Source organism: Mizuhopecten yessoensis, unplaced genomic scaffold, assembly GCF_002113885.1.
Source record: "Mizuhopecten yessoensis strain PY_sf001 unplaced genomic scaffold, ASM211388v2 scaffold11183, whole genome shotgun sequence".
Taxonomy (NCBI): Eukaryota; Metazoa; Mollusca; class Bivalvia; order Pectinida; family Pectinidae; genus Mizuhopecten; species Mizuhopecten yessoensis.
This window is the reverse complement of record NW_018408921.1, coordinates 1,413,823-1,433,531: the sequence shown is the minus strand read 5'-3', so window position 1 is coordinate 1,433,531 and position 19,709 is coordinate 1,413,823. Positions and strand designations below refer to the sequence as shown.

Genomic DNA, 19,709 nt, shown 5'->3' with positions numbered 1-19,709 from the left:
GATTGTGAACAGGATCTACCACCAGTTATGTAGGTATGTGTCGGGTCCACCCACTCCTCACCTACCCTTTCACAATACATTTTATCTCGTAGGTGGGACTGTAATCGGACCGAGGTACCATTTACCTACGTCAGGTAGGTACTGTTGTATATCTACATCGGACTGGTACTGTGTAGGTGTGACACAATAGGGGTAAACACATGTAGACAAGGGAAGATAACTGTGTTACATAACTACGTCAGGAAGGTACTGTGAAGGTGTGACTCAATAGATGTAAACACATGTAGACAAGAGGAGATAATTGTGTTACATACCTACATCATACACGAGTGTCAAAATGACCTTTGTAGGGGTAAACAGACAAGGAAAAATAACTCTGTAAGATCCTTATGTTACAGACAGTCACTGTGTCAGAGTGACCTCTAAAGAGTACATAGACAAGAGAAGATACCTCTGTAAAATTCCTATGTCACACATGATATTGGGGTGACCTCAATAGGGATGTAAAGACAAGGGAAGATAACTGTGTTATATACCGCCTTCACACAGAACCTGTGTCAAGTGATCTCTACAGGGATATATAGGCAAGGGAAAGATAACTCTGTCAAACACCTACATTATGGAAAGTGGGCGAGTCTTCCTTAAGCATATATAGGCAAGGAAAGATAACTGTGTCAGATACCTAAGTCAGACTGCTGTCGTATCAGGGTGACCTCTGTAGGGGTACATAATTAAGGGAAGATAACTCTGCCAGACACCAACATTATGGAAAGTGGGTGATCTCTGTAGGGGTACAATATCAAGAGAAGATAACTCTGCCAGACACCAATATTATGGTAAGTGGGTCGCAACGCTTGTTGAAATATTGTTGAACTAGCAGATTTTTTTTTATGAAATCTAAATGCGATTTGTTGGGAGCTTTGACCAACAATAGGCACCGTCGTAAATCAGGCCCCTGCACTAAAAACCACCCTGTCTAATCCATGTATCATCTATTACACTCCTGAGCTACTGTTGTTGGCCATTACATATGTTTACCTTTGATAACCTACCTGTGATAACAACTTTACACCTGTAGACAGGTGATAAAATTTGTTTGAAGAAAGTTAGTAGAGGAAGTGTATAGCTACGAAGAAACAGCACAAGTGACCAGCCCGTCACATCCTAGATTGCACGTCTCAGTTTTGACGGAAATGTCCTGGGTCCATATTCATAAACACAGACACACAAATCTTGTTAAACACAGGTAAACAGAGCCGTTAATGGGGCACCTTGTTTTTAAGCAGAACAGTGTTTGGTGAATACGGTGATTTTTGTACACATTTTTTCAGGGGAGCCCTGAACATCATTTTTAAAACTATTGACAAGTTCCATTACTAAGAGATATAGTGGATTCTGTGAATTCAAGGAGGTCCCATAGGAAAGCATGAGTCTTAAGGACTCAAATAACTGTATCTCAAAATTCACTTTGAATGTTATCTACAATTGATTTATGGGAAGCTAGATTCATCATTTTTTAAACCAGCAATTTTAGCAAAAAAGGAAACTAAAAGTATATTACTAAAAAAAAAAAAAAAAAAAAAACCTTCTAAAATCAAAATGGTTGCTAAAAGACCAACTGTTTTCCTTCTCAAATCAAAACGGCTTTAGGTAAAAATGAATAATACAACTGATCTTGAACATAATTTCTGTCACACATATAAACTCTCAGTTCATATATATATACTGCCTGGCAATACTGTTACAGGCCTAGCAGATATCATCCTGTAATATTTGGGAGTTTTTCCCCCTTCTTACCCTAAACAGTTTAAGGTAAAAAAGTAATGTATGAAAGATCAGGAAAACAATTTCTGTTATCCATGTATATATTTACAGTACACACTTATAACCTAGTATTTATGTTGTTGCTAGCCTAATGGCCCAAAGTGTTACAGATCATCAACCCACAAAGTCTAGGTACAAATAGACCTTTACCCTTTCATTAGTAGATAGTACATCAGTGGGGTCATCTAGTTGGGACAATACAACGCATTTGCCCATATACCTACCTTATACCTATCCCCTTACAGTACACACATAATTTATTGTGAGGATTTGCTGAGGTTTTGGGAGTCACAAATGTACCTATATATCTCCTTAAATCAGCTGTATTTACTTGAAAGTAGATAAAGGCATTAGAAGAAATTCAGGTGTTGACCTGTCAACCTAAATAAACAGTTCCCCTGGTGAACCTATAGAGAGGTGAAAATACTAGGGAGCTAGGTGCTAAGAAACTCTTGTCAATTTTTTTTTAACTTACATATATATAAAGCTACTAGCCTAAGAAAATTGCTGAGAAATGTCTTTGACTTGAAAGAAGGTAAGATATTAGAAGAAATTCACACATGTGAGCTTAAAGCCTTGATGAAGGATGAAAACACACACATGACACTATGTAACATTTATCCAAGGATTTGAAACTGAAACGAACAACAAACCTGGATACACAACCTCGTTATGACAAGCTTCGATGACAATGACAAAACTCCAAACCTAAATGTGTAATAACTTTAATGCTTACCTAAACAAAATTGCAGGAATTGCAACCTTTCTTAAATCTATTTTTTTCTTCTTTTTACTTAAGATATATATATCATGATAGCTACAGGTGAGAGGCGGGTAATCAATTATCATGACTGAGTAGAGTTTAATATATTCAATAATATGAAAGTTCAGTATAAATCAGACATGTCAACCTGACCTTCAGAATTTTACCTTTAGACTTTTGTGCAGGTTTTGGGGCGCGAGGGGCCAGGATCGCCGATACACAGGGTCTCGTAGAGGTTTTAACACCCGTCTCCTAACCTCAACAGTACTGGGAATCATGATGATCTGGCTAAAACTTTCACAAGATATATACCATGATCACGTTCACATTATTCACCGTAAAAAAAAAAATCACTTGCAGGTATCCATATTCTTCTGGAACTGGTCTGTTATTCAGCATCCATTAAGAGTCTTACAGTTACACTGACATGGCCTGTGTACCATGCTGTAGTGTACAGGTAAAAAAACTGCACACATCCCAAGACCGGTTTATAGATGTTAACCACAGAAAGGTGTAACGCTGGTGTATTTCGGGTATAGCGGTGTTCCTGTGTATCCTCCCCAGCATACCTTTATCCCGGGATCTCCCGACACACCTTTGTCTGTATGGGGCCGTCTGCTACTGTCTGAAGGTATCAATCTGTGTATATGTTAAAGTCTATACGTACTGCCACACCGCTCCAGAACTACCTGTTATACACACAGCACTATACCGACTCGTTAGCTCACCTGAGCAGCGTCCTTCAGACTATAAGCACACAGCCTTTATTTCCTGTGTCACACTGCTTTGTATAGAACAGGAAGAAATAGAACAGCCTGTCCAACCGGCACGCTCTGAAAGTGGCAAGCCACCCCGGGTATATGCTACTGGTCCTAGTAGCATAATATCTGCCCTTGACACAAATCGACCGGCATTACATGTAGAAGGTCGTCTTTCATTGGCTTGCTGTCTGCAGTTTTATTATCAACCGACTATAAATTAAACTTACAGTTGCAAGTTTGTGCCTTTGAAGTGTTTCAGTTTGCAATAACATTACGCCAACTTCCTGTCAATTCGTTGAGAATGTGTACAAATAGCGTAAGGTGTTAGTCCTGTTTACAGCGACATCTATATGGTATAACCCAGTTCTCATAGGAACTGCCAATAAATCGGTATTATTATGGATTTGAGATATACTAAGATTGTAATGGGGGTGCCTGCATGTTTGCTTTGAGAATAGTATTGGAAAAATCTTTAGACTCACAGGGTCAAAGGTCATCTCTGTAACTGTACACCTATTAAAATATGTCTTTAAATTTCAGTCACAAACAATTAACAGAAGATTATTTATATTGCATTTTAATAATTCATAGTTACTCGAGTTTTAATGAAAACGTGCATTCTTGTGTATCTTAACATGTCATTAATTTATCAATAAAACCCAAACAAGATATGTTATAGGTTTCTTAATAGACTGAAACTCTTTTAAAATGAATATTATTTGTCATGGTAAACCTTAAGGATCCATGTCACACTGCAGGCAAAACACATCAGAATTCTACTGTAGTTTTTTCATGCATACTTTTAGAACCCCACCCCTCCTTAATTTCATTTCTGATACACTTTTAAAAGAACTGGGTCAAGGGACCTCCACTGATCAGGAAGTTCAGCTGGTTAAGGCTGGTTATTGTATTTGTAGGTCCAGGGTTTGAATCCCAGTCTTGAGCCCTGGTGCATTATTTGCCCTTAAAAAACTGTTGTTATTGGTTAATTTTTAATTCATCTATTAAAGTTCTGCAAGGTATTAGATATTTTTTCTTCTTTCAGAAATGATTGATTAACGTTATCGTCGTTCCAACAAAAACAATTCTAGTTACAGTTTTTTTTTACATTGGTACGAGGATCCTTAAGTAAAACTTTTCACTAAGTGTCACATAAAGATAAACAACAAAGAACAAACACATGTAGATGTATATATACCTACGTGTTACGACCTCCAACCCAACTGGACCGTGACACAGACAGAAATCAAACCTGTTCTGTATTTGTAACAACTTTTGGGAGTGAACGCTGTCAATTATTTCAGACCTCATTACATAGCCAGAATTTCCAAAACAATTCAATGACTAGAAATATGATTTGGTCAATATTGTTTGGTTACAGCCCTCAGTTATCATACTTGTGGGTAGGCATTTATGTTTATATTACCAGCTGTGAGCCCTGCATTTCCATGTTTAAATATCTTAAACTAATGAATGTTGCATCTTAAATTAAGTTTGTATACAGGATATTTCCGGAAAAAGTCAAGTCAAAATTTTACTATCACAAATTCGGCCTCTAATTCCAGGTTCACGAATGTTCCTTAACTTGATTAATTCTTTAACTCTGGTTTTTCCAATTGAAAGTGCTGGAAATTGAAGTAAAAAGGGAGAAACACCCCTCAATCCCTTCAGATTTTTTTTATGTTTCAGAACAAATTAAAACTTTTAAAATGGGGCAAATAGGAAAACAAAAAAATTCTAAAGAGAAAAACTTAAAGGTAAATTCTCTTAAACTTAAGATTTTTTTGGTAACTTTAGCAATGCTTTCAGAAACAATTTTTTTTTATTTAGGTAAAAGAATTTTTATAAGTTATGAGATGTTCACAAAACTCATTTTTACTATTTTTACTTTTACGTACATCATGCAGAATATTTGTGTTTACCAAAGTTAACCTAATCACCCCTAAATTCACATTTGAACTTAACCAAATCAAAGGCTGGGCAAGTCCATTTTAAAAATGTAGGGGTGAATTAATATTAAATCCATATAAAGCTTGGGTTTGCTATACCAATAGCACAAATATCTATATATACACGTATACCTAACTACCCAACTTCACATAAGCATCAAATTTCCAGATACCTTAAGTGCCTTCATGACATTTTCCATATCTAGATTAATAAAAATATCTCCAAGATCGTGCATATAGTATAAGTATATTGTATTGTTATTCGAGATGGCTGATAACTTCACATAAAAACCAGATCGACATTTTCACCTGGTCAGACAAATGTCAAATAAGATCAATGCCACACTTCGAAAAAGGTCACACGATTATTGAAGTAATGAGATCCCTAGAAATGAAGTCAACATATGCCAAGTAAACATCTATAAACATCTCAAACTATCGTCTCAGATTATATTTTTATGAATTCTATATATGGATAAATTATACTTCTTACATTTACTCAACTTGAGAAGAAAATTTTGAAAACCTCTTAAAAAGAACTAAAGTAACGCCCTCTTGGGTTTCCTTGGAGACCATGCCTGGCCTTGTATAAAGTTTGTGCAGTCAAACCTGCTCAAGGGACCACCTCTATAAACAGACCACCTGTGTTGAAAGGCCACTTTTAATGTTCCCCATGGTAGTGACTTCATTGTGATCTTAACCTGTATTAAGAGACGACCTGTGTTAAGAGATCATTTTCTGGATTTTCCAAGGATGGTTTCTCAACACAGGTAAGACTGTATTTTCCCCTATATTTGCAGGCTTAAATGAATACAGGAAAAAATATTCCCTATGAACATGTTGCCCTTTCTGATGGACCATTGACTTATTAATGATTAATGACATTCCGATAAATTTAAACCGCCGGAATACGCTCTTTGAACAAAACCACGATAGTTTGTTTCCACTATATTAAAGCAGTGAAATGTAATCTGATATATAAATATGACTCACTGAGAGAATATTTCCATCTAACGGAAACTCAGAGAACAAAATTACAGGGTTATGTACCTTTGTAGTTCAATTTTGATCTCAATGGCACAGCCACAGCTTGTACTACGAAGCTCTATATTAAATAAATTGAACAAGAAAATGTCATTTTATTATTCATTAAATCAAGACTTGGATTCAATGTGATGAAAATTCTGATCTATCGTACAGACAGGATTATGTGTATAGGAGTGTAAAAATCTATGAATTATTAATGTAAAAAAAGAGTTAAAAGAATCTAGCAGTGTGTTCGTGAAATCGACCGGTGTGTTAGTGGGAACAGCTGTTGTTTGTCACTCCAGACTAAACATCTCCGATAACTTGACTGGGGTTTACGTCAAACTGATGTCAATGTAACGGTGTCGATTGTCACAGCCCAAACCAATGACGGGACTCGTCAAAGAACATCAAAACTAAACTTAGAAACATCCATAACATGTCAGCTGTGATAACAGTAGAATAATGAAAGTATCCGCGGAATTATTGACGTTTCTGAATGTTTACAATGGCAGGGTTAACGATCAAAGGAAACCAATCAGGTTTACACGTAGAAACTTTGTTATTTCAAAAGCAAATAAGTCGGAAAAATGTTTAAATCCAATTGAAACATATTTATAATTCTGTTGTTGTTTTCGGTTAAATACTAAGGACATCTAGTTTAGTCAGTTGAAAAATGCATTACTTTAGAAATTTCTTTTTTTCTCAATGTTAGTGCCAAGAAATATTTTAAAAGTTCATTGACTAGAAAAAGTTCCAACAAATTTTATTTGGGTAAAACACCTTAAATTTGTTTTTCCTGGGTTTTTTTTATCACTTGCAAATAGAAACTTTTTCAAAGATGATACTTTCTTGACTCTTTTTAAAATGTGTTTTCATTTGACTTTGCATGAAAAAGTACATAATTATCATTGCAAGTGTAGAAAAGAAAAGAAAATACTTAGTCATTTTTTTTTTAAAAGTCATATTTAAAACAACAGTCACCTTACTCTTATACATGATTACTATCGCAAGAGTAAAAGAGAAGAAAACAAAATATGGTTACATCAACAAAGTTTTTAAAACATCATATATGAAACAATATTCACCTTCCACATGCGTCTAATCTCCCGTCGTAAGGAATAGTCGGACATTGTCTATCACACAAAATTTTTAGAGACTAATTTCTAGATGATGTTTTCATGACGACTGTTCCCTTAGACAGCTAATAGCCAGCTCATCTCAGTACCGCCCTTAGGTGAGCAGGTGAGAAGTGTTGCATTCCGATAACACTACAAACAGAGTCACAGATCCCAGCAGAAACACAAAGGCACACTGGAACAATACTTTTAACGGATTTCAACTTCCCTGAATAGTTTAAAAATATTTCAGAATAAGTTCCATAATGTATTGTAGTGGCCGATAAAACAGTTTGCCGGACGTTTAGAGATGTGCCCTTGCTCTGTCCACAGTACAGTGTAGTCCCAGGCTAGTGAGGATTAGCCGGCTAATCCCTCAACAATACTCTGTCAATACCACATGCCAACCCACCACAAGGTATTTGTGTTTTTGCTTTCATGGCTCTAAGTTGATCACATTAACTCACAGTGCAAACAATGATCCAATGACATAAAGTATGGCATTACTTCAGCGTGATCCCACACCAGCCGCGATCACAGAGAAGAGTTGTCTCCCCTTTCAATCTGTCGTGGATCAATACCTTCTACTGGGAATGTTGAATTGTTATCTCAACATTGATCCAAAGTACTTATGATTACATATCAGAGTTACTGCCCTTGTAATCTACCCAAGTGATGTAGTAATATCACAGATGCTATTACAGGTTAGAGTTACTTCCCCTGACAATCTTTCCTCTCTTTTCTGTATAGGTGTTGTCATTGTGATCCCATACCACCTGTGACAAGTAACAGCTACCTCCCCTGTTATCTATCCCCGACTTTTCTGTGTAGATGTAACCTAACTACAATCCATATCTGGGACCATAATTCAGAGTTACTTCCCCTGTGGCATCTAGTCTGTGTTAGATATTGCCTCAACATTATCTTATACAATCAATCAAAACCTGCAGTTTATTCCCCTATCCCCTCTTTACTGTGTAAGATGTTCTCTCAATGTGATCTTGCACTGAAGGCAAGAGTTACTTCCCCTAACCCTTCTATGCTGTATTCGATGCTACCTTGATGTGGACCTGTATCACAGGATAGAGTTATTTCCCCTATCCCCTCTATAACGTGTTAGGTGGCCAGGTGGCAAAGTGGATAACTCTTTTAGACAAAGNGGGGGGGAGGGGGGTCACCTGCTCAACAACATGGGTTTTCTCTGGTTACTCCAGTTTTCTCCCACATTAAGACCCAGGCCAACAAGAGTGTTAAATCTTTAGGGTTAATACTTGGTATTTCATTAATAAATTCAATGATGGATGCCTGTGACTATAATAAACTGTATACCGGGGAATTTAAGCAAAGTCAGACTTTCGCCTTTCACCCATAAAATCGATTTTTGCTTTGTGCTAATTTGCCCTTCAAATTTTATTTCTAAGTTTATTGTGCTTTTTACTTCTATTTGTTGTAATGATAAATTGCCTTCATGACAGAGTACGAATACAAACTTCACTTAACCTTCCCTAGTGGACAATAGATCTCATTTTCCCTTATAGTAACTAAAAAAGTTACCCAACCACACTAAACCAGTGTAGTGCCTAAATAGAATCTGATCTAGACGAATACAGAAATTTGTACCAACTTTTGATCTAGAATCTAGGTATCTAGGTATCTCCTCAATATTCCAGAGGTCACTTTCGCTCTCTGCACCCATGGAATATGTCACAGCAAAATGGAAGGCACACGGCTAGCAATTTTATTGGTCTTAGGTAAAAATATCTGACCAATCGCTATGATCAAACTAATCTTTCTGGCTCATCCACAAGATGGTACACACTGAGCCTCATATTTTTGCTGAGACATATTCCAGGGGTGCAGATAGAGGAATTGATAATAACCCCTGGAGTATCGCGGATGTGTCCCATTGGAAATCTTTCCACTTATAATTTGACAACCTTAGTACCTGTTATGGTTCTGTTGGTGCTCCATATTTCACCAGACTTCTTCCTGACAGATATAACAGTGAAGCCCTGCCCCCTTTCCACCCACAAGTTATTGCAGTTGAATGTATGAGAGTTTAGCATTTATATTACTAGCTCCAAAGGAAAGTTTTATTCCAAGTCACAATGAAAACAAGACATATGAAGGTTATGTTAACCACTTTTCTTGACATAGGTAACATCAGTCTCAATTTATCAACCTGGTGGAAATTTGCCAGCATAAGCTCAGCCTTGAGTCAGTAATCCCGTCTGAGAGTCTAGAGACATATGATGAAATTCTTCTTTGTATCGGAATGTAGTCTGGCCATTTATTTTGTATCACTGATATTTTTTCTTTAGGTCATTCCATTCTGGCAACATTTGATAGAACAAGTATATAATATTCAGAAAACAATGAAAAATATTTTTTAGTCTACCTAAGCATCTAAGGGGAGTAATCCTTTAAACTAACAATCGTACTTGTGATAAAATCTGAGGAAATATTTGCAAGCACCTATCTTTTGCAGATAAAGGGGGAGTAACTCCCATGCACTTACATTTTCTCCTCCTGTGTGATCAGTTTATAGAAATAAAGGCAAAACATATATAAGTCTACCAGAATACATTTCCAGATCTGGGGGAGTAACTCCTATACTAGCAATGGTACTTTGTGAGACAACATCACAACCTAAAGCTCCTTAAAAGAATCTGTAGGAATATATTTACCATTCCTGTAATCAAGTGTGGTGCAAAATATGTAAATTGTCTTCCCGATCATTGGAATAGTGCTAAGAAAGCTGCATTCACATTTAACTGTATTCATCCTGCAATAAACCCATGGCTGGTAATAGGCCCATCCATATATGTTGCCGTTAAGTTAGAGAACTAGGCGTTCCCCCTGTCACAGGTTTATCACAGGAGAAATACAGATATATATATATATATATATCATGATGCTCAGAATTCCGCTGAAATACTGAGAAGTTGTATCCATTACCTTAGACATGGGGCTGAGGAGGCTGGTGAGTTTTGATCGCTCCTTGACCTTCTTGCCCTCACTGTAGCCGATGGTGCCCTGGGGGGAGATGGAGGCGGACAGCCCCGGGTGGATAGGTAGGCTAGTGTCATCAATGGAGAGGTTCATAACCCTGGTTCGTCCCCTCAGGCTCCCCATCTGTATGTACAGAATACTGTTTTATTAGTATGATTCTTCACTCCAGACAAAATACCGTATAATGAGAGACTCCTCAAGCTGGTTAAATAGTCCTCACACAGCACTGATATCATTGTCAGCAGTCACTACAAGGTACGTCACTGACTTCTTTGTGAGAAAAAGAGTTGTACATGATAGATTGTAGTTAATCGATCAAAATACAAAGTAAGGTAATTTTTGTATAAAGCTTAATCTTTAATTCAGCAACCAAATAATTTAAAATAATAAATAAAATTATTTTCTCAACATGCCAAAATAAATCATTATTGATTCATGATGTACAAAAGCTACTAAAAGTATTACTAAAATTTCTTGCAACAATATTTTTTATTTTTTTGAAAGTTAAACATCAATGTTTTCTTTGATAAGCAATGCAGCAAACTTAAGTATTAGTCATGTTTAATATTTCCCTTTGATAATTAATTAAGACACATCAATTTCATTTGAAAACCTAGTGATCAATAATCATTAGATGACAAAATATCTCATGTTCATGATGGTTAAAACTTTGATCTTTCTGTTTACTGTTTTACACTCAGAACACGATGATTGATTATATTTTGTTTATTTCATCTTGCAAAGTACTTGTTTTCCCTAGGAATCAAAACTGAGGTCAAGACATTACCCTTGAAAGTAGAGCTCTATTACACTTTTCTCTAAAGGGAGACAAATCTTGTGTCATTACAAGACTAAGACATTACCCTTGAAAGTAGAGCTCTTATTAAATAATTCATTACAATTTTCTCTAAAGGGAGACAACTCTTGTGTCATTACAAGACTATCACTATGTGTACAGTTAGGAAGCTGTTATACGCAAGATAACTCATTCACCCCTAAAGTCACATTTGAACCTTACCAAATCCAAGACTGGCTATAGCTTAAACATGGAGGGGCGAAGGAGTAAATATGTACACCTTACCAAATCCAAGACTGGCTAGCTTAGACATGGAGGGGCGAAGGAGTAAATATGTACACCTTACCAAATCCAAGTCTGGCTAGCTTAAACATGAAGGGGCAAAGGAGTAAATATGTACACCTTACCAAATCCAAATCTGGCTAGCTTAAACATGAAGGGGCGAAGGAGGAAATATGTACACCTTACCAAATCCAAGTCTGGCTAGCTTAAACATGAAGGGGCAAAGGAGTAAATATGTACACCTTACCAAATCCAAGTCTGGCTAGCTTAAACATGAAGGGGCAAAGGAGTAAATATGTACACCTTACCAAATCCAAGTCTGGCTAGCTTAAACATGAAGGGGCAAAGGAGTAAATATGTACACCTTACCAAATCCAAGTCTGGCTAGCTTAAACATGAAGGGGCAAAGGAGTAAATATGTACACCTTACCAAATCCAAGTCTGGCTAGCTTAAACATGAAGGGGCAAAGGAGTAAATATGTACACCTTACCAAATCCAAGTCTGGCTAGCTTAAACATGAAGGGGCAAAGGAGTAAATATGTACACCTTACCAAATCCAAGTCTGGCTAGCTTAAACATGAAGGGGCAAAGGAGTAAATATGTACACCTTACCAAATCCAAGTCTGGCTAGCTTAAACATGAAGGGGCAAAGGAGTAAATATGTACACCTTACCAAATCCAAGTCTGGCTAGCTTAAACATGAAGGGGCAAAGGAGTAAATATGTACACCTTACCAAATCCAAGTCTGGCTAGCTTAAACATGAAGGGGCAAAGGAGTAAATATGTACACCTTACCAAATCCAAGTCTGGCTAGCTTAAACATGAAGGGGCAAAGGAGTAAATATGTACACCTTACCAAATCCAAGTCTGGCTAGCTTAAACATGAAGGGGCAAAGGAGTAAATATGTACACCTTACCAAATCCAAGTCTGGCTAGCTTAAACATGAAGGGGCAAAGGAGTAAATATGTACACCTTACCAAATCCAAGTCTGGCTAGCTTAAACATGAAGGGGCAAAGGAGTAAATATGTACACCTTACCAAATCCAAGTCTGGCTAGCTTAAACATGAAGGGGCAAAGGAGTAAATATGTACACCTTACCAAATCCAAGTCTGGCTAGCTTAAACATGAAGGGGCAAAGGAGTAAATATGTACACCTTACCAAATCCAAGTCTGGCTAGCTTAAACATGAAGGGGCAAAGGAGTAAATATGTACACCTTACCAAATCCAAGTCTGGCTAGCTTAAACATGAAGGGGCAAAGGAGTAAATATGTACACCTTACCAAATCCAAGTCTGGCTAGCTTAAACATGAAGGGGCAAAGGAGTAAATATGTACACCTTACCAAATCCAAGTCTGGCTAGCTTAAACATGAAGGGGCAAAGGAGTAAATATGTACACCTTACCAAATCCAAGTCTGGCTAGCTTAAACATGAAGGGGCAAAGGAGTAAATATGTACACCTTACCAAATCCAAGTCTGGCTAGCTTAAACATGAAGGGGCAAAGGAGTAAATATGTACACCTTACCAAATCCAAGTCTGGCTAGCTTAAACATGAAGGGGCAAAGGAGTAAATATGTACACCTTACCAAATCCAAGTCTGGCTAGCTTAAACATGAAGGGGCAAAGGAGTAAATATGTACACCTTACCAAATCCAAGTCTGGCTAGCTTAAACATGAAGGGGCAAAGGAGTAAATATGTACACCTTACCAAATCCAAGTCTGGCTAGCTTAAACATGAAGGGGCAAAGGAGTAAATATGTACACCTTACCAAATCCAAGTCTGGCTAGCTTAAACATGAAGGGGCAAAGGAGTAAATATGTACACCTTACCAAATCCAAGACTGGCTAGCTTAGACATGGAGGGGCGAAGGAGTAAATATGTACACCTTACCAAATCCAAGACTGGCTAGCTTAGACATGGAGGGGCGAAGTTCTTTTTTCTTATCTCTTTCAAAAAATAATGTTACATCCGTCTGTTATAGATCTTGAACATTATTTATTATTTTGAAGATGATAAAATAATATAAACTCTATAATTAGAACTTGTCTGAGATATCATTTATTGAATAACATATTTCTTATACCGTACACTGATTAAAGTGGAGAAAAAGACTTCATGAACAAGCTGCAATTCACAAAACAAATAACACATGAATATGTACATCTATAAAGCAGTACATGCAGACATGAATTAACATAAAGCGGTGCTATAGTAACGCAGCAATCATGCAGAGAAAGTACACAGATGGATAACAACTTGGTGTGGCCCTCACAGATCTGTTTCATTATCAAGATTGCCTAAAATACTGCAAATTTGATTTGCTATAATTTGTGGTCTCCGTAAAATACAGACACAAATTTCTTGAAACTCAATTAATCACAGATTAAAACACGAATTTGGTCTGATGCCAAAATATTCTGCAGGTAAAATTATAAAATTTAATTTGCTATAATATGTGGTTCTTCATAAAGTACAGACTAAACAATTCTTGAAGCTCAATCAAGTTCCAAATACACCTAATTTATATACGGCAGACTTAAAACACATGTTTTTTTCTTTTCTTTCATTTGATGCCAAAAAAGAACTGAAAAAATATCTTACCAAGTACGTGACCTAGAGGATTATTACACCTACACAAAGCCATGTCTGTGTCAGGCGATTCAACCATAAACATATTTGCTATTACTAGTACTTATACCTTACGTAACGTGTAATCTGTAGGCCTAGCAAGATCAATTTACATGAGACAAGTCTTTTGTGATCCGCAAATGAGCTCTACAAATTGTTTCGTACATATTATGCAATGTCCAACGTAAATCATATACTATTTCAAGTCTAGATTACATGTTTTCTTTAGTTCATACGTAGTCATATCCTTTTCTTTGGTTTCATTTAAAGATTGAGGCTCATTTTCCTTTTTTAACAACTTCTTTGAAATAGCAGACAATATTTTTTTTCACTCAAAGCAATACAATGGTACAACAAGTCAGCAGAATTGTGACTTCCTTTTTCAAGCTAAATCAGAGATATCTTTCACCTTTGAAACTGAATTTTGCATGTCAATTATACAAGATCTTATAAGTGATTGTTAACTCATTCACCCCTGAAGACACATTTCCAAGGTTGGAATAGTTTATTATGAAATTTCAGAAGTGAATGAGATAAAGCAATTTAATAAAAGACCTTATATTGTGAACTGATTTGCATTGAATCATAAATATGGCAGGTTGATGAAGACAGGATTTGAAAATGTAGTACCTCTGTGCTAAGAGTTATCTCCCCTATTTTTTCATTAACATTTGTACATCACTATTTTTTGGCAAGATGGCATCTACTTTCGCGTTTATTTCAAAGAAGATAGAATCCCATATTCAAAGTTATTTAAATGAATGTTTTCCCTGACACAATAAAACAAAAAACACAATGAGGTTTTTGCCTTTTTACAAATTGAAATCTTCATCATGGTCACTGAGGGAACAATCACACAAAATAAATATCCACAAAAAGAGGTGATTTACAGTCAGCTTATTACTATCAATTCTTGTATACCTCCCAAAAGTATAGCCTTTCGATTGTAACCAGATGAAATGATACTGTGTAATAGATATTCGTTCTTTTTGTTTTAGGTTTTGTAAGGAAAAAAACCCCATATGATATCTGAGGGCTAGACAATAAGGGTAGCCTGATAGTCTGAGACTAGTGAAATCTCCAGCTGGAATAGTGGTACTAAAACTGCTAGCCAAATTGACTAGCTAAAAATTCATATTACTTATCATGTTGAATTATATTGGGTCAGAAAAATCAGAAACTTAATAACCCAAATAACTGGATTTTTTTTAATAAGTTTCTAGCCCTGCATTGAAAGAAACCTTATTTGGGCATAAAATCAAAAGGCTGTGACTTCAGTTAAAGAGACCCATTAGGTTGCCATCTTCATGTAAATTGTTTTACGAAAGTCAAGATGGGGTTGAACATTAATTACAATACATTCTTGATAGAATATCTTATATTAATGTTGATATATGTAACCAAAGCTTGCAACACAAGGACAATATACAATGTGAGTTCATACACAGGCTATATAACAAAGCAGATACATATATATATATATAGATGGTACACACCTATTTACATATACAACGTAAGCAAACATAAGCGTGGCGATATACTTGATTTTTCTCTCTCGTGCAGACTGGTGTATGCTCATGCTGACAAGCATGGGACAATGTAGGCAACCACTGCATCAGGTAAACATGTCAAAGGGATAAGCAGAGTAGAATACAAGAGATATAACAACTATATACAAGGGAGTTAATTACTACAAAGGGGAGATAATAACTTCACGCAAGGGAGGTAATAGCTACATTGGGAGCGAACACAGGGTATGATACAATGCAATATATGAAATTTTTGTTGCAGACATTTAAAGGGGAAATAGTTACAAGAAAAAGAATGGCACTATAGAAGATAAGCAAAATTAGATAATATATTTACAAGTGAAGTTAATGCATCATTATAAAGGTGATGTTTTGGAGGTTTTCTGTGAAAAGTGAATATACTGTAAATATCATTGGAGTTAAATCCTAATTCCATACGGCCCTTATCATTGGATTTAAATCCTAATTCCATACGGCCCTATGTATATATTTAACCTACAAATGCATTTCGAGGCAATAACAGTACCATCATAATAATTGTCAAAATCTGTCTAAAATGTTTTTTTTCAAGATTTTTGTTTTGTTCCAAACAAATTGAGTTACATGGAATTGAACATTTTAAATCATTAAATTTAAATTCCAGTGTCACCAATGAAGATTGTGCGTATACTTGTGAAATATTGTGACCTGAAATTTTCAGGCACATCATTCTGGAAGGTCATTTATATAAACAGTAGATAAACAGTGAATTGTTTAGTCATCTAAAAGTGATTTAATGATGTGCATTGAATGTCAGCAGAATTAATTTTAAAAGAAAAATGTCAAAAATGTCAAAACTTTACAAAACAAATGATTGTTGCTCAAAATAAGACTTCTGATATGTCTCAAAAATTTCCTGATATCTTGGATGAAAGTTTCTGAAAAGTCATAATGATAAATTTGTGATTGGAAGAATATGGCAGAACAGCAGAAAATGAACTAGAAGAGATCTAGCCACGAAAGTTGGCGACACTCAGGCAACTATCTACAGTACATGACCTTGAACTTTCACAATGTAAAATGTCAAGGTCATGTTGAAGGTTAAGGATGCAGTGGTTGCTATGGCCACAGTCTGGTACTGTTAGGCCGAACTTACTTCTTCCATCACTTTCCCAGGGCCATCACCCGAGTTCTTGACAGTTGGGTGGGCGAAAAATGGAAATGACAGAGAATTCCTCCTTTGTTTAACCGGGGGCGGTTCAAGTGTTATGGCGGGAGCACGCCCAAAAAAGGACTCTCGTCGGTTCATCTGCATAGTAACCAAGGCAACAAACAATGTCACATGACAGAAAATGCATTTGATTAATAATGACTTAGGCGACACACATTTGTTAGTAGAACACGTAGCTTGTCTCGGTTATAGTTGGTGCACTCAATCCTGATTAAGGTCTACAAATGGCCGCAGGGTCGCAACTGATTGTCTTAGACCTCCCCGATACCAGGCCAACCAGAGGAACGAATCAATAAAATATTGCCTGGATTTATTACAGTATGTATCAGGAAATGACAGTAATGGGATGAATACAATTTGAGGACAACTCACAGTAATCCTATATCTGCATAAAGATAATATTTAGCAGGAGACTACCAATTTTTTACCCTTAAAATTTGGTATTTCCAAATAGTGAATTTGCTAAAATATCGCCATATTCCAAGGTCTTATGATTTCATTAGAAACAAAAACTCAAAATATGCCATTTTAAAGAGTGTCTCTAGAAAGTTTAAACACATATGTTATTTATATTTGTAAGTTTGAAAACCTCCCCCATGGAAATTTCAAAAGGTTGGCAACTATGGTTTACTATCAAAAGCCTGCAGTCTTAGCTTGGGGCATGTAGCAGGTTTTCAGAGTTACCATCAGTTTTAATTGAACCCCTTACATTGCTTAAGAGGTTTTTTTATGTAAAACCTATGTTAAATCTTTTAACACAATCAAGTTTTTCATACAAACAATATCGCTTTACAAGGATTTGCTATCTCAAAGTTAGTATTGGCAATGCATGGGATATTTCACCTAGTATTCTGTTAATTATGCGCAACATCGGAAAAAGAGCAAAAATGGTGGAACGGCTTGTTTAATTGTTACAACACAATATTAGCGTGTGATTTAGTAAGTGTAGCATGGTATCAACTTCATTTATTATTATTATAAATATTCCAAATCAAGTAGGCCAAGTGTATAATCTGATGATATATATTATATATACTACCCCTATTGTACCAGTTGAAAATTTAGAGAATTAAGAATGGTTGGAACTGTCTGATATCTAGGTAATAGAAAATGAAACGGCAAAAATTTGAACAGAGATTTATTAAAATGGAAGAAATCTGGGAATATGGCCGTTTGTGTCAGAAAGACAAGAGAACATGGTTCATCAGTGCTTTTTAAAAACAAATTCTTTTCCAAAACAAAAGATGATAATAGAAAAATGGCAGCGTTTCCCTCTGACTGACAAGAATAAGCACGAACCATGTGTGCGTGCCAAAAAAACTCCCTACGTTCAACCTCAAACAGCGATGTACTGTTTAAAAAAAGACAGTTTTAAACATATCAAATCTGTTTTTAAATGTACTGAATGCAAATATTTTTGATTTAACTATTGAATATTTTCCCCGACATTTATTATGAGCGACTGGTGTACAATATTCTTTATTTGTGTTGAATTTCTTATGACCTTTAAAAAAAAACAGTCCTTAGCCTGTCTGGATTATAAATCATTACGAAGGTAGAGTGACAAAAATCTGTTTTACTATTACAATACATACCATGCAATACAATAAACAATAATCTGACCTTGTGAAAACTGAATGTCAAGTATGACAGGTAGACAACCTCTACTGATGACATTTAACTTAACTCACTCACCCCTGAAGACACATTTGAACTCTTCCAAATCAAAGGCTTGAATGGTTCATTATAAAAAATCCAGGGGTGAAGGAGTTAATTTGTTGCTTGTAATCATCATAAAAGTTAAACTGTCTTCATAATTTACTTTTTTCCACTTCAAACAAATTAATATGAATTTTTACCTGTTATTTGCAATATGTTACTTTTACAACAATATGATCAACTCATAGAAGAAGAAATCATCACCTTAATGTTTATATCTAAACAATAAAATTTCTATCTTCTAAGAGGAAATATCTTGAAAGAAAATCACACAAAATAAACATTGTTTTAGTTCTAAAGTTTAAAGAATATAAAAAAAGATGAAATAGAGAAAGTACATTTTTACAAGGAAAACGATTCTCTATTACTACAAGTGGAAGTATTAGCAAAAATGAAATAGAAATTTGGAAAATTCTTCAATGAGTAGAAAATAGATAGAGCTTATCTTGTATTGAATGTTTGGTAATTCTAAAATAAAATATTCCTGTCTGTAACTCGACACCTGATTCTAACAAATCAGACATTTCCATAATTTTGGCGAAAAAACAATATACGAACAGAAAAAAACCCCAATCTGATCTATTGTCTTAACTTAACACTGTTTTACCTGGAAAACTGCATAATCAAACATTTTCCAAAACCCCACTGTGCCTGGAAAATACTGGTACCTAAAATGTTTGTTTTAAATAGAGAATATATAATGAGTGATTAATGATAATGATCTATACCAGTGTAAGGATCCTTGTCACACTAGAAACAATTTAACACTAGGGAATTCCATCGTACCTTTACATACATAGATTAATAAAATGGACAAAAGATAAGAGGATATCTTGATTAAATAGAAGTGAAAAGTGCCATTTATCATGCAGATACCTATAACATGCATTAGTGGAAATCCCCGCCCGACGTTCTACAGTTTATATAAAGTCTAACACTGTAAAAGTAACATACCCCAGAGTTCTTGGTGACCTTTGAACTTTGACCTTTGTTTCCACCTCCAGATCGGTTGTTTATGGACTTGCTACCCAGAAGGCCATCTTCCTTTTCTGTAAAGAGTAAATGATAGTGTGCAGGTCAGACATTGT

General features: G+C 35.8%; 1 protein-coding gene across 7 annotated transcripts in view; it reads right to left on the bottom strand.

The window, feature by feature from the left end:
- Nucleotides 1-19,709, bottom strand: part of LOC110440519 (pleckstrin homology domain-containing family G member 5-like) — a 172,046-nt gene that overhangs the window by 47,953 nt on the left and 104,384 nt on the right. For 6 of the 7 annotated variants that reach the window (XM_021483649.1, XM_021483648.1, XM_021483650.1 and 3 more), the window contains 3 exons: nt 19,576-19,670; nt 16,828-16,980; nt 10,400-10,576 (listed from right to left, as the gene is read on the bottom strand). In XM_021483649.1, coding sequence (XP_021339324.1) covers nt 10,400-10,576; nt 16,828-16,980; nt 19,576-19,670 — 425 coding nt within the window. The remainder of the gene's footprint in view (nt 1-10,399; nt 10,577-16,827; nt 16,981-19,575; nt 19,671-19,709) is intronic. The other variant, XM_021483646.1, reaches the window with a different exon arrangement.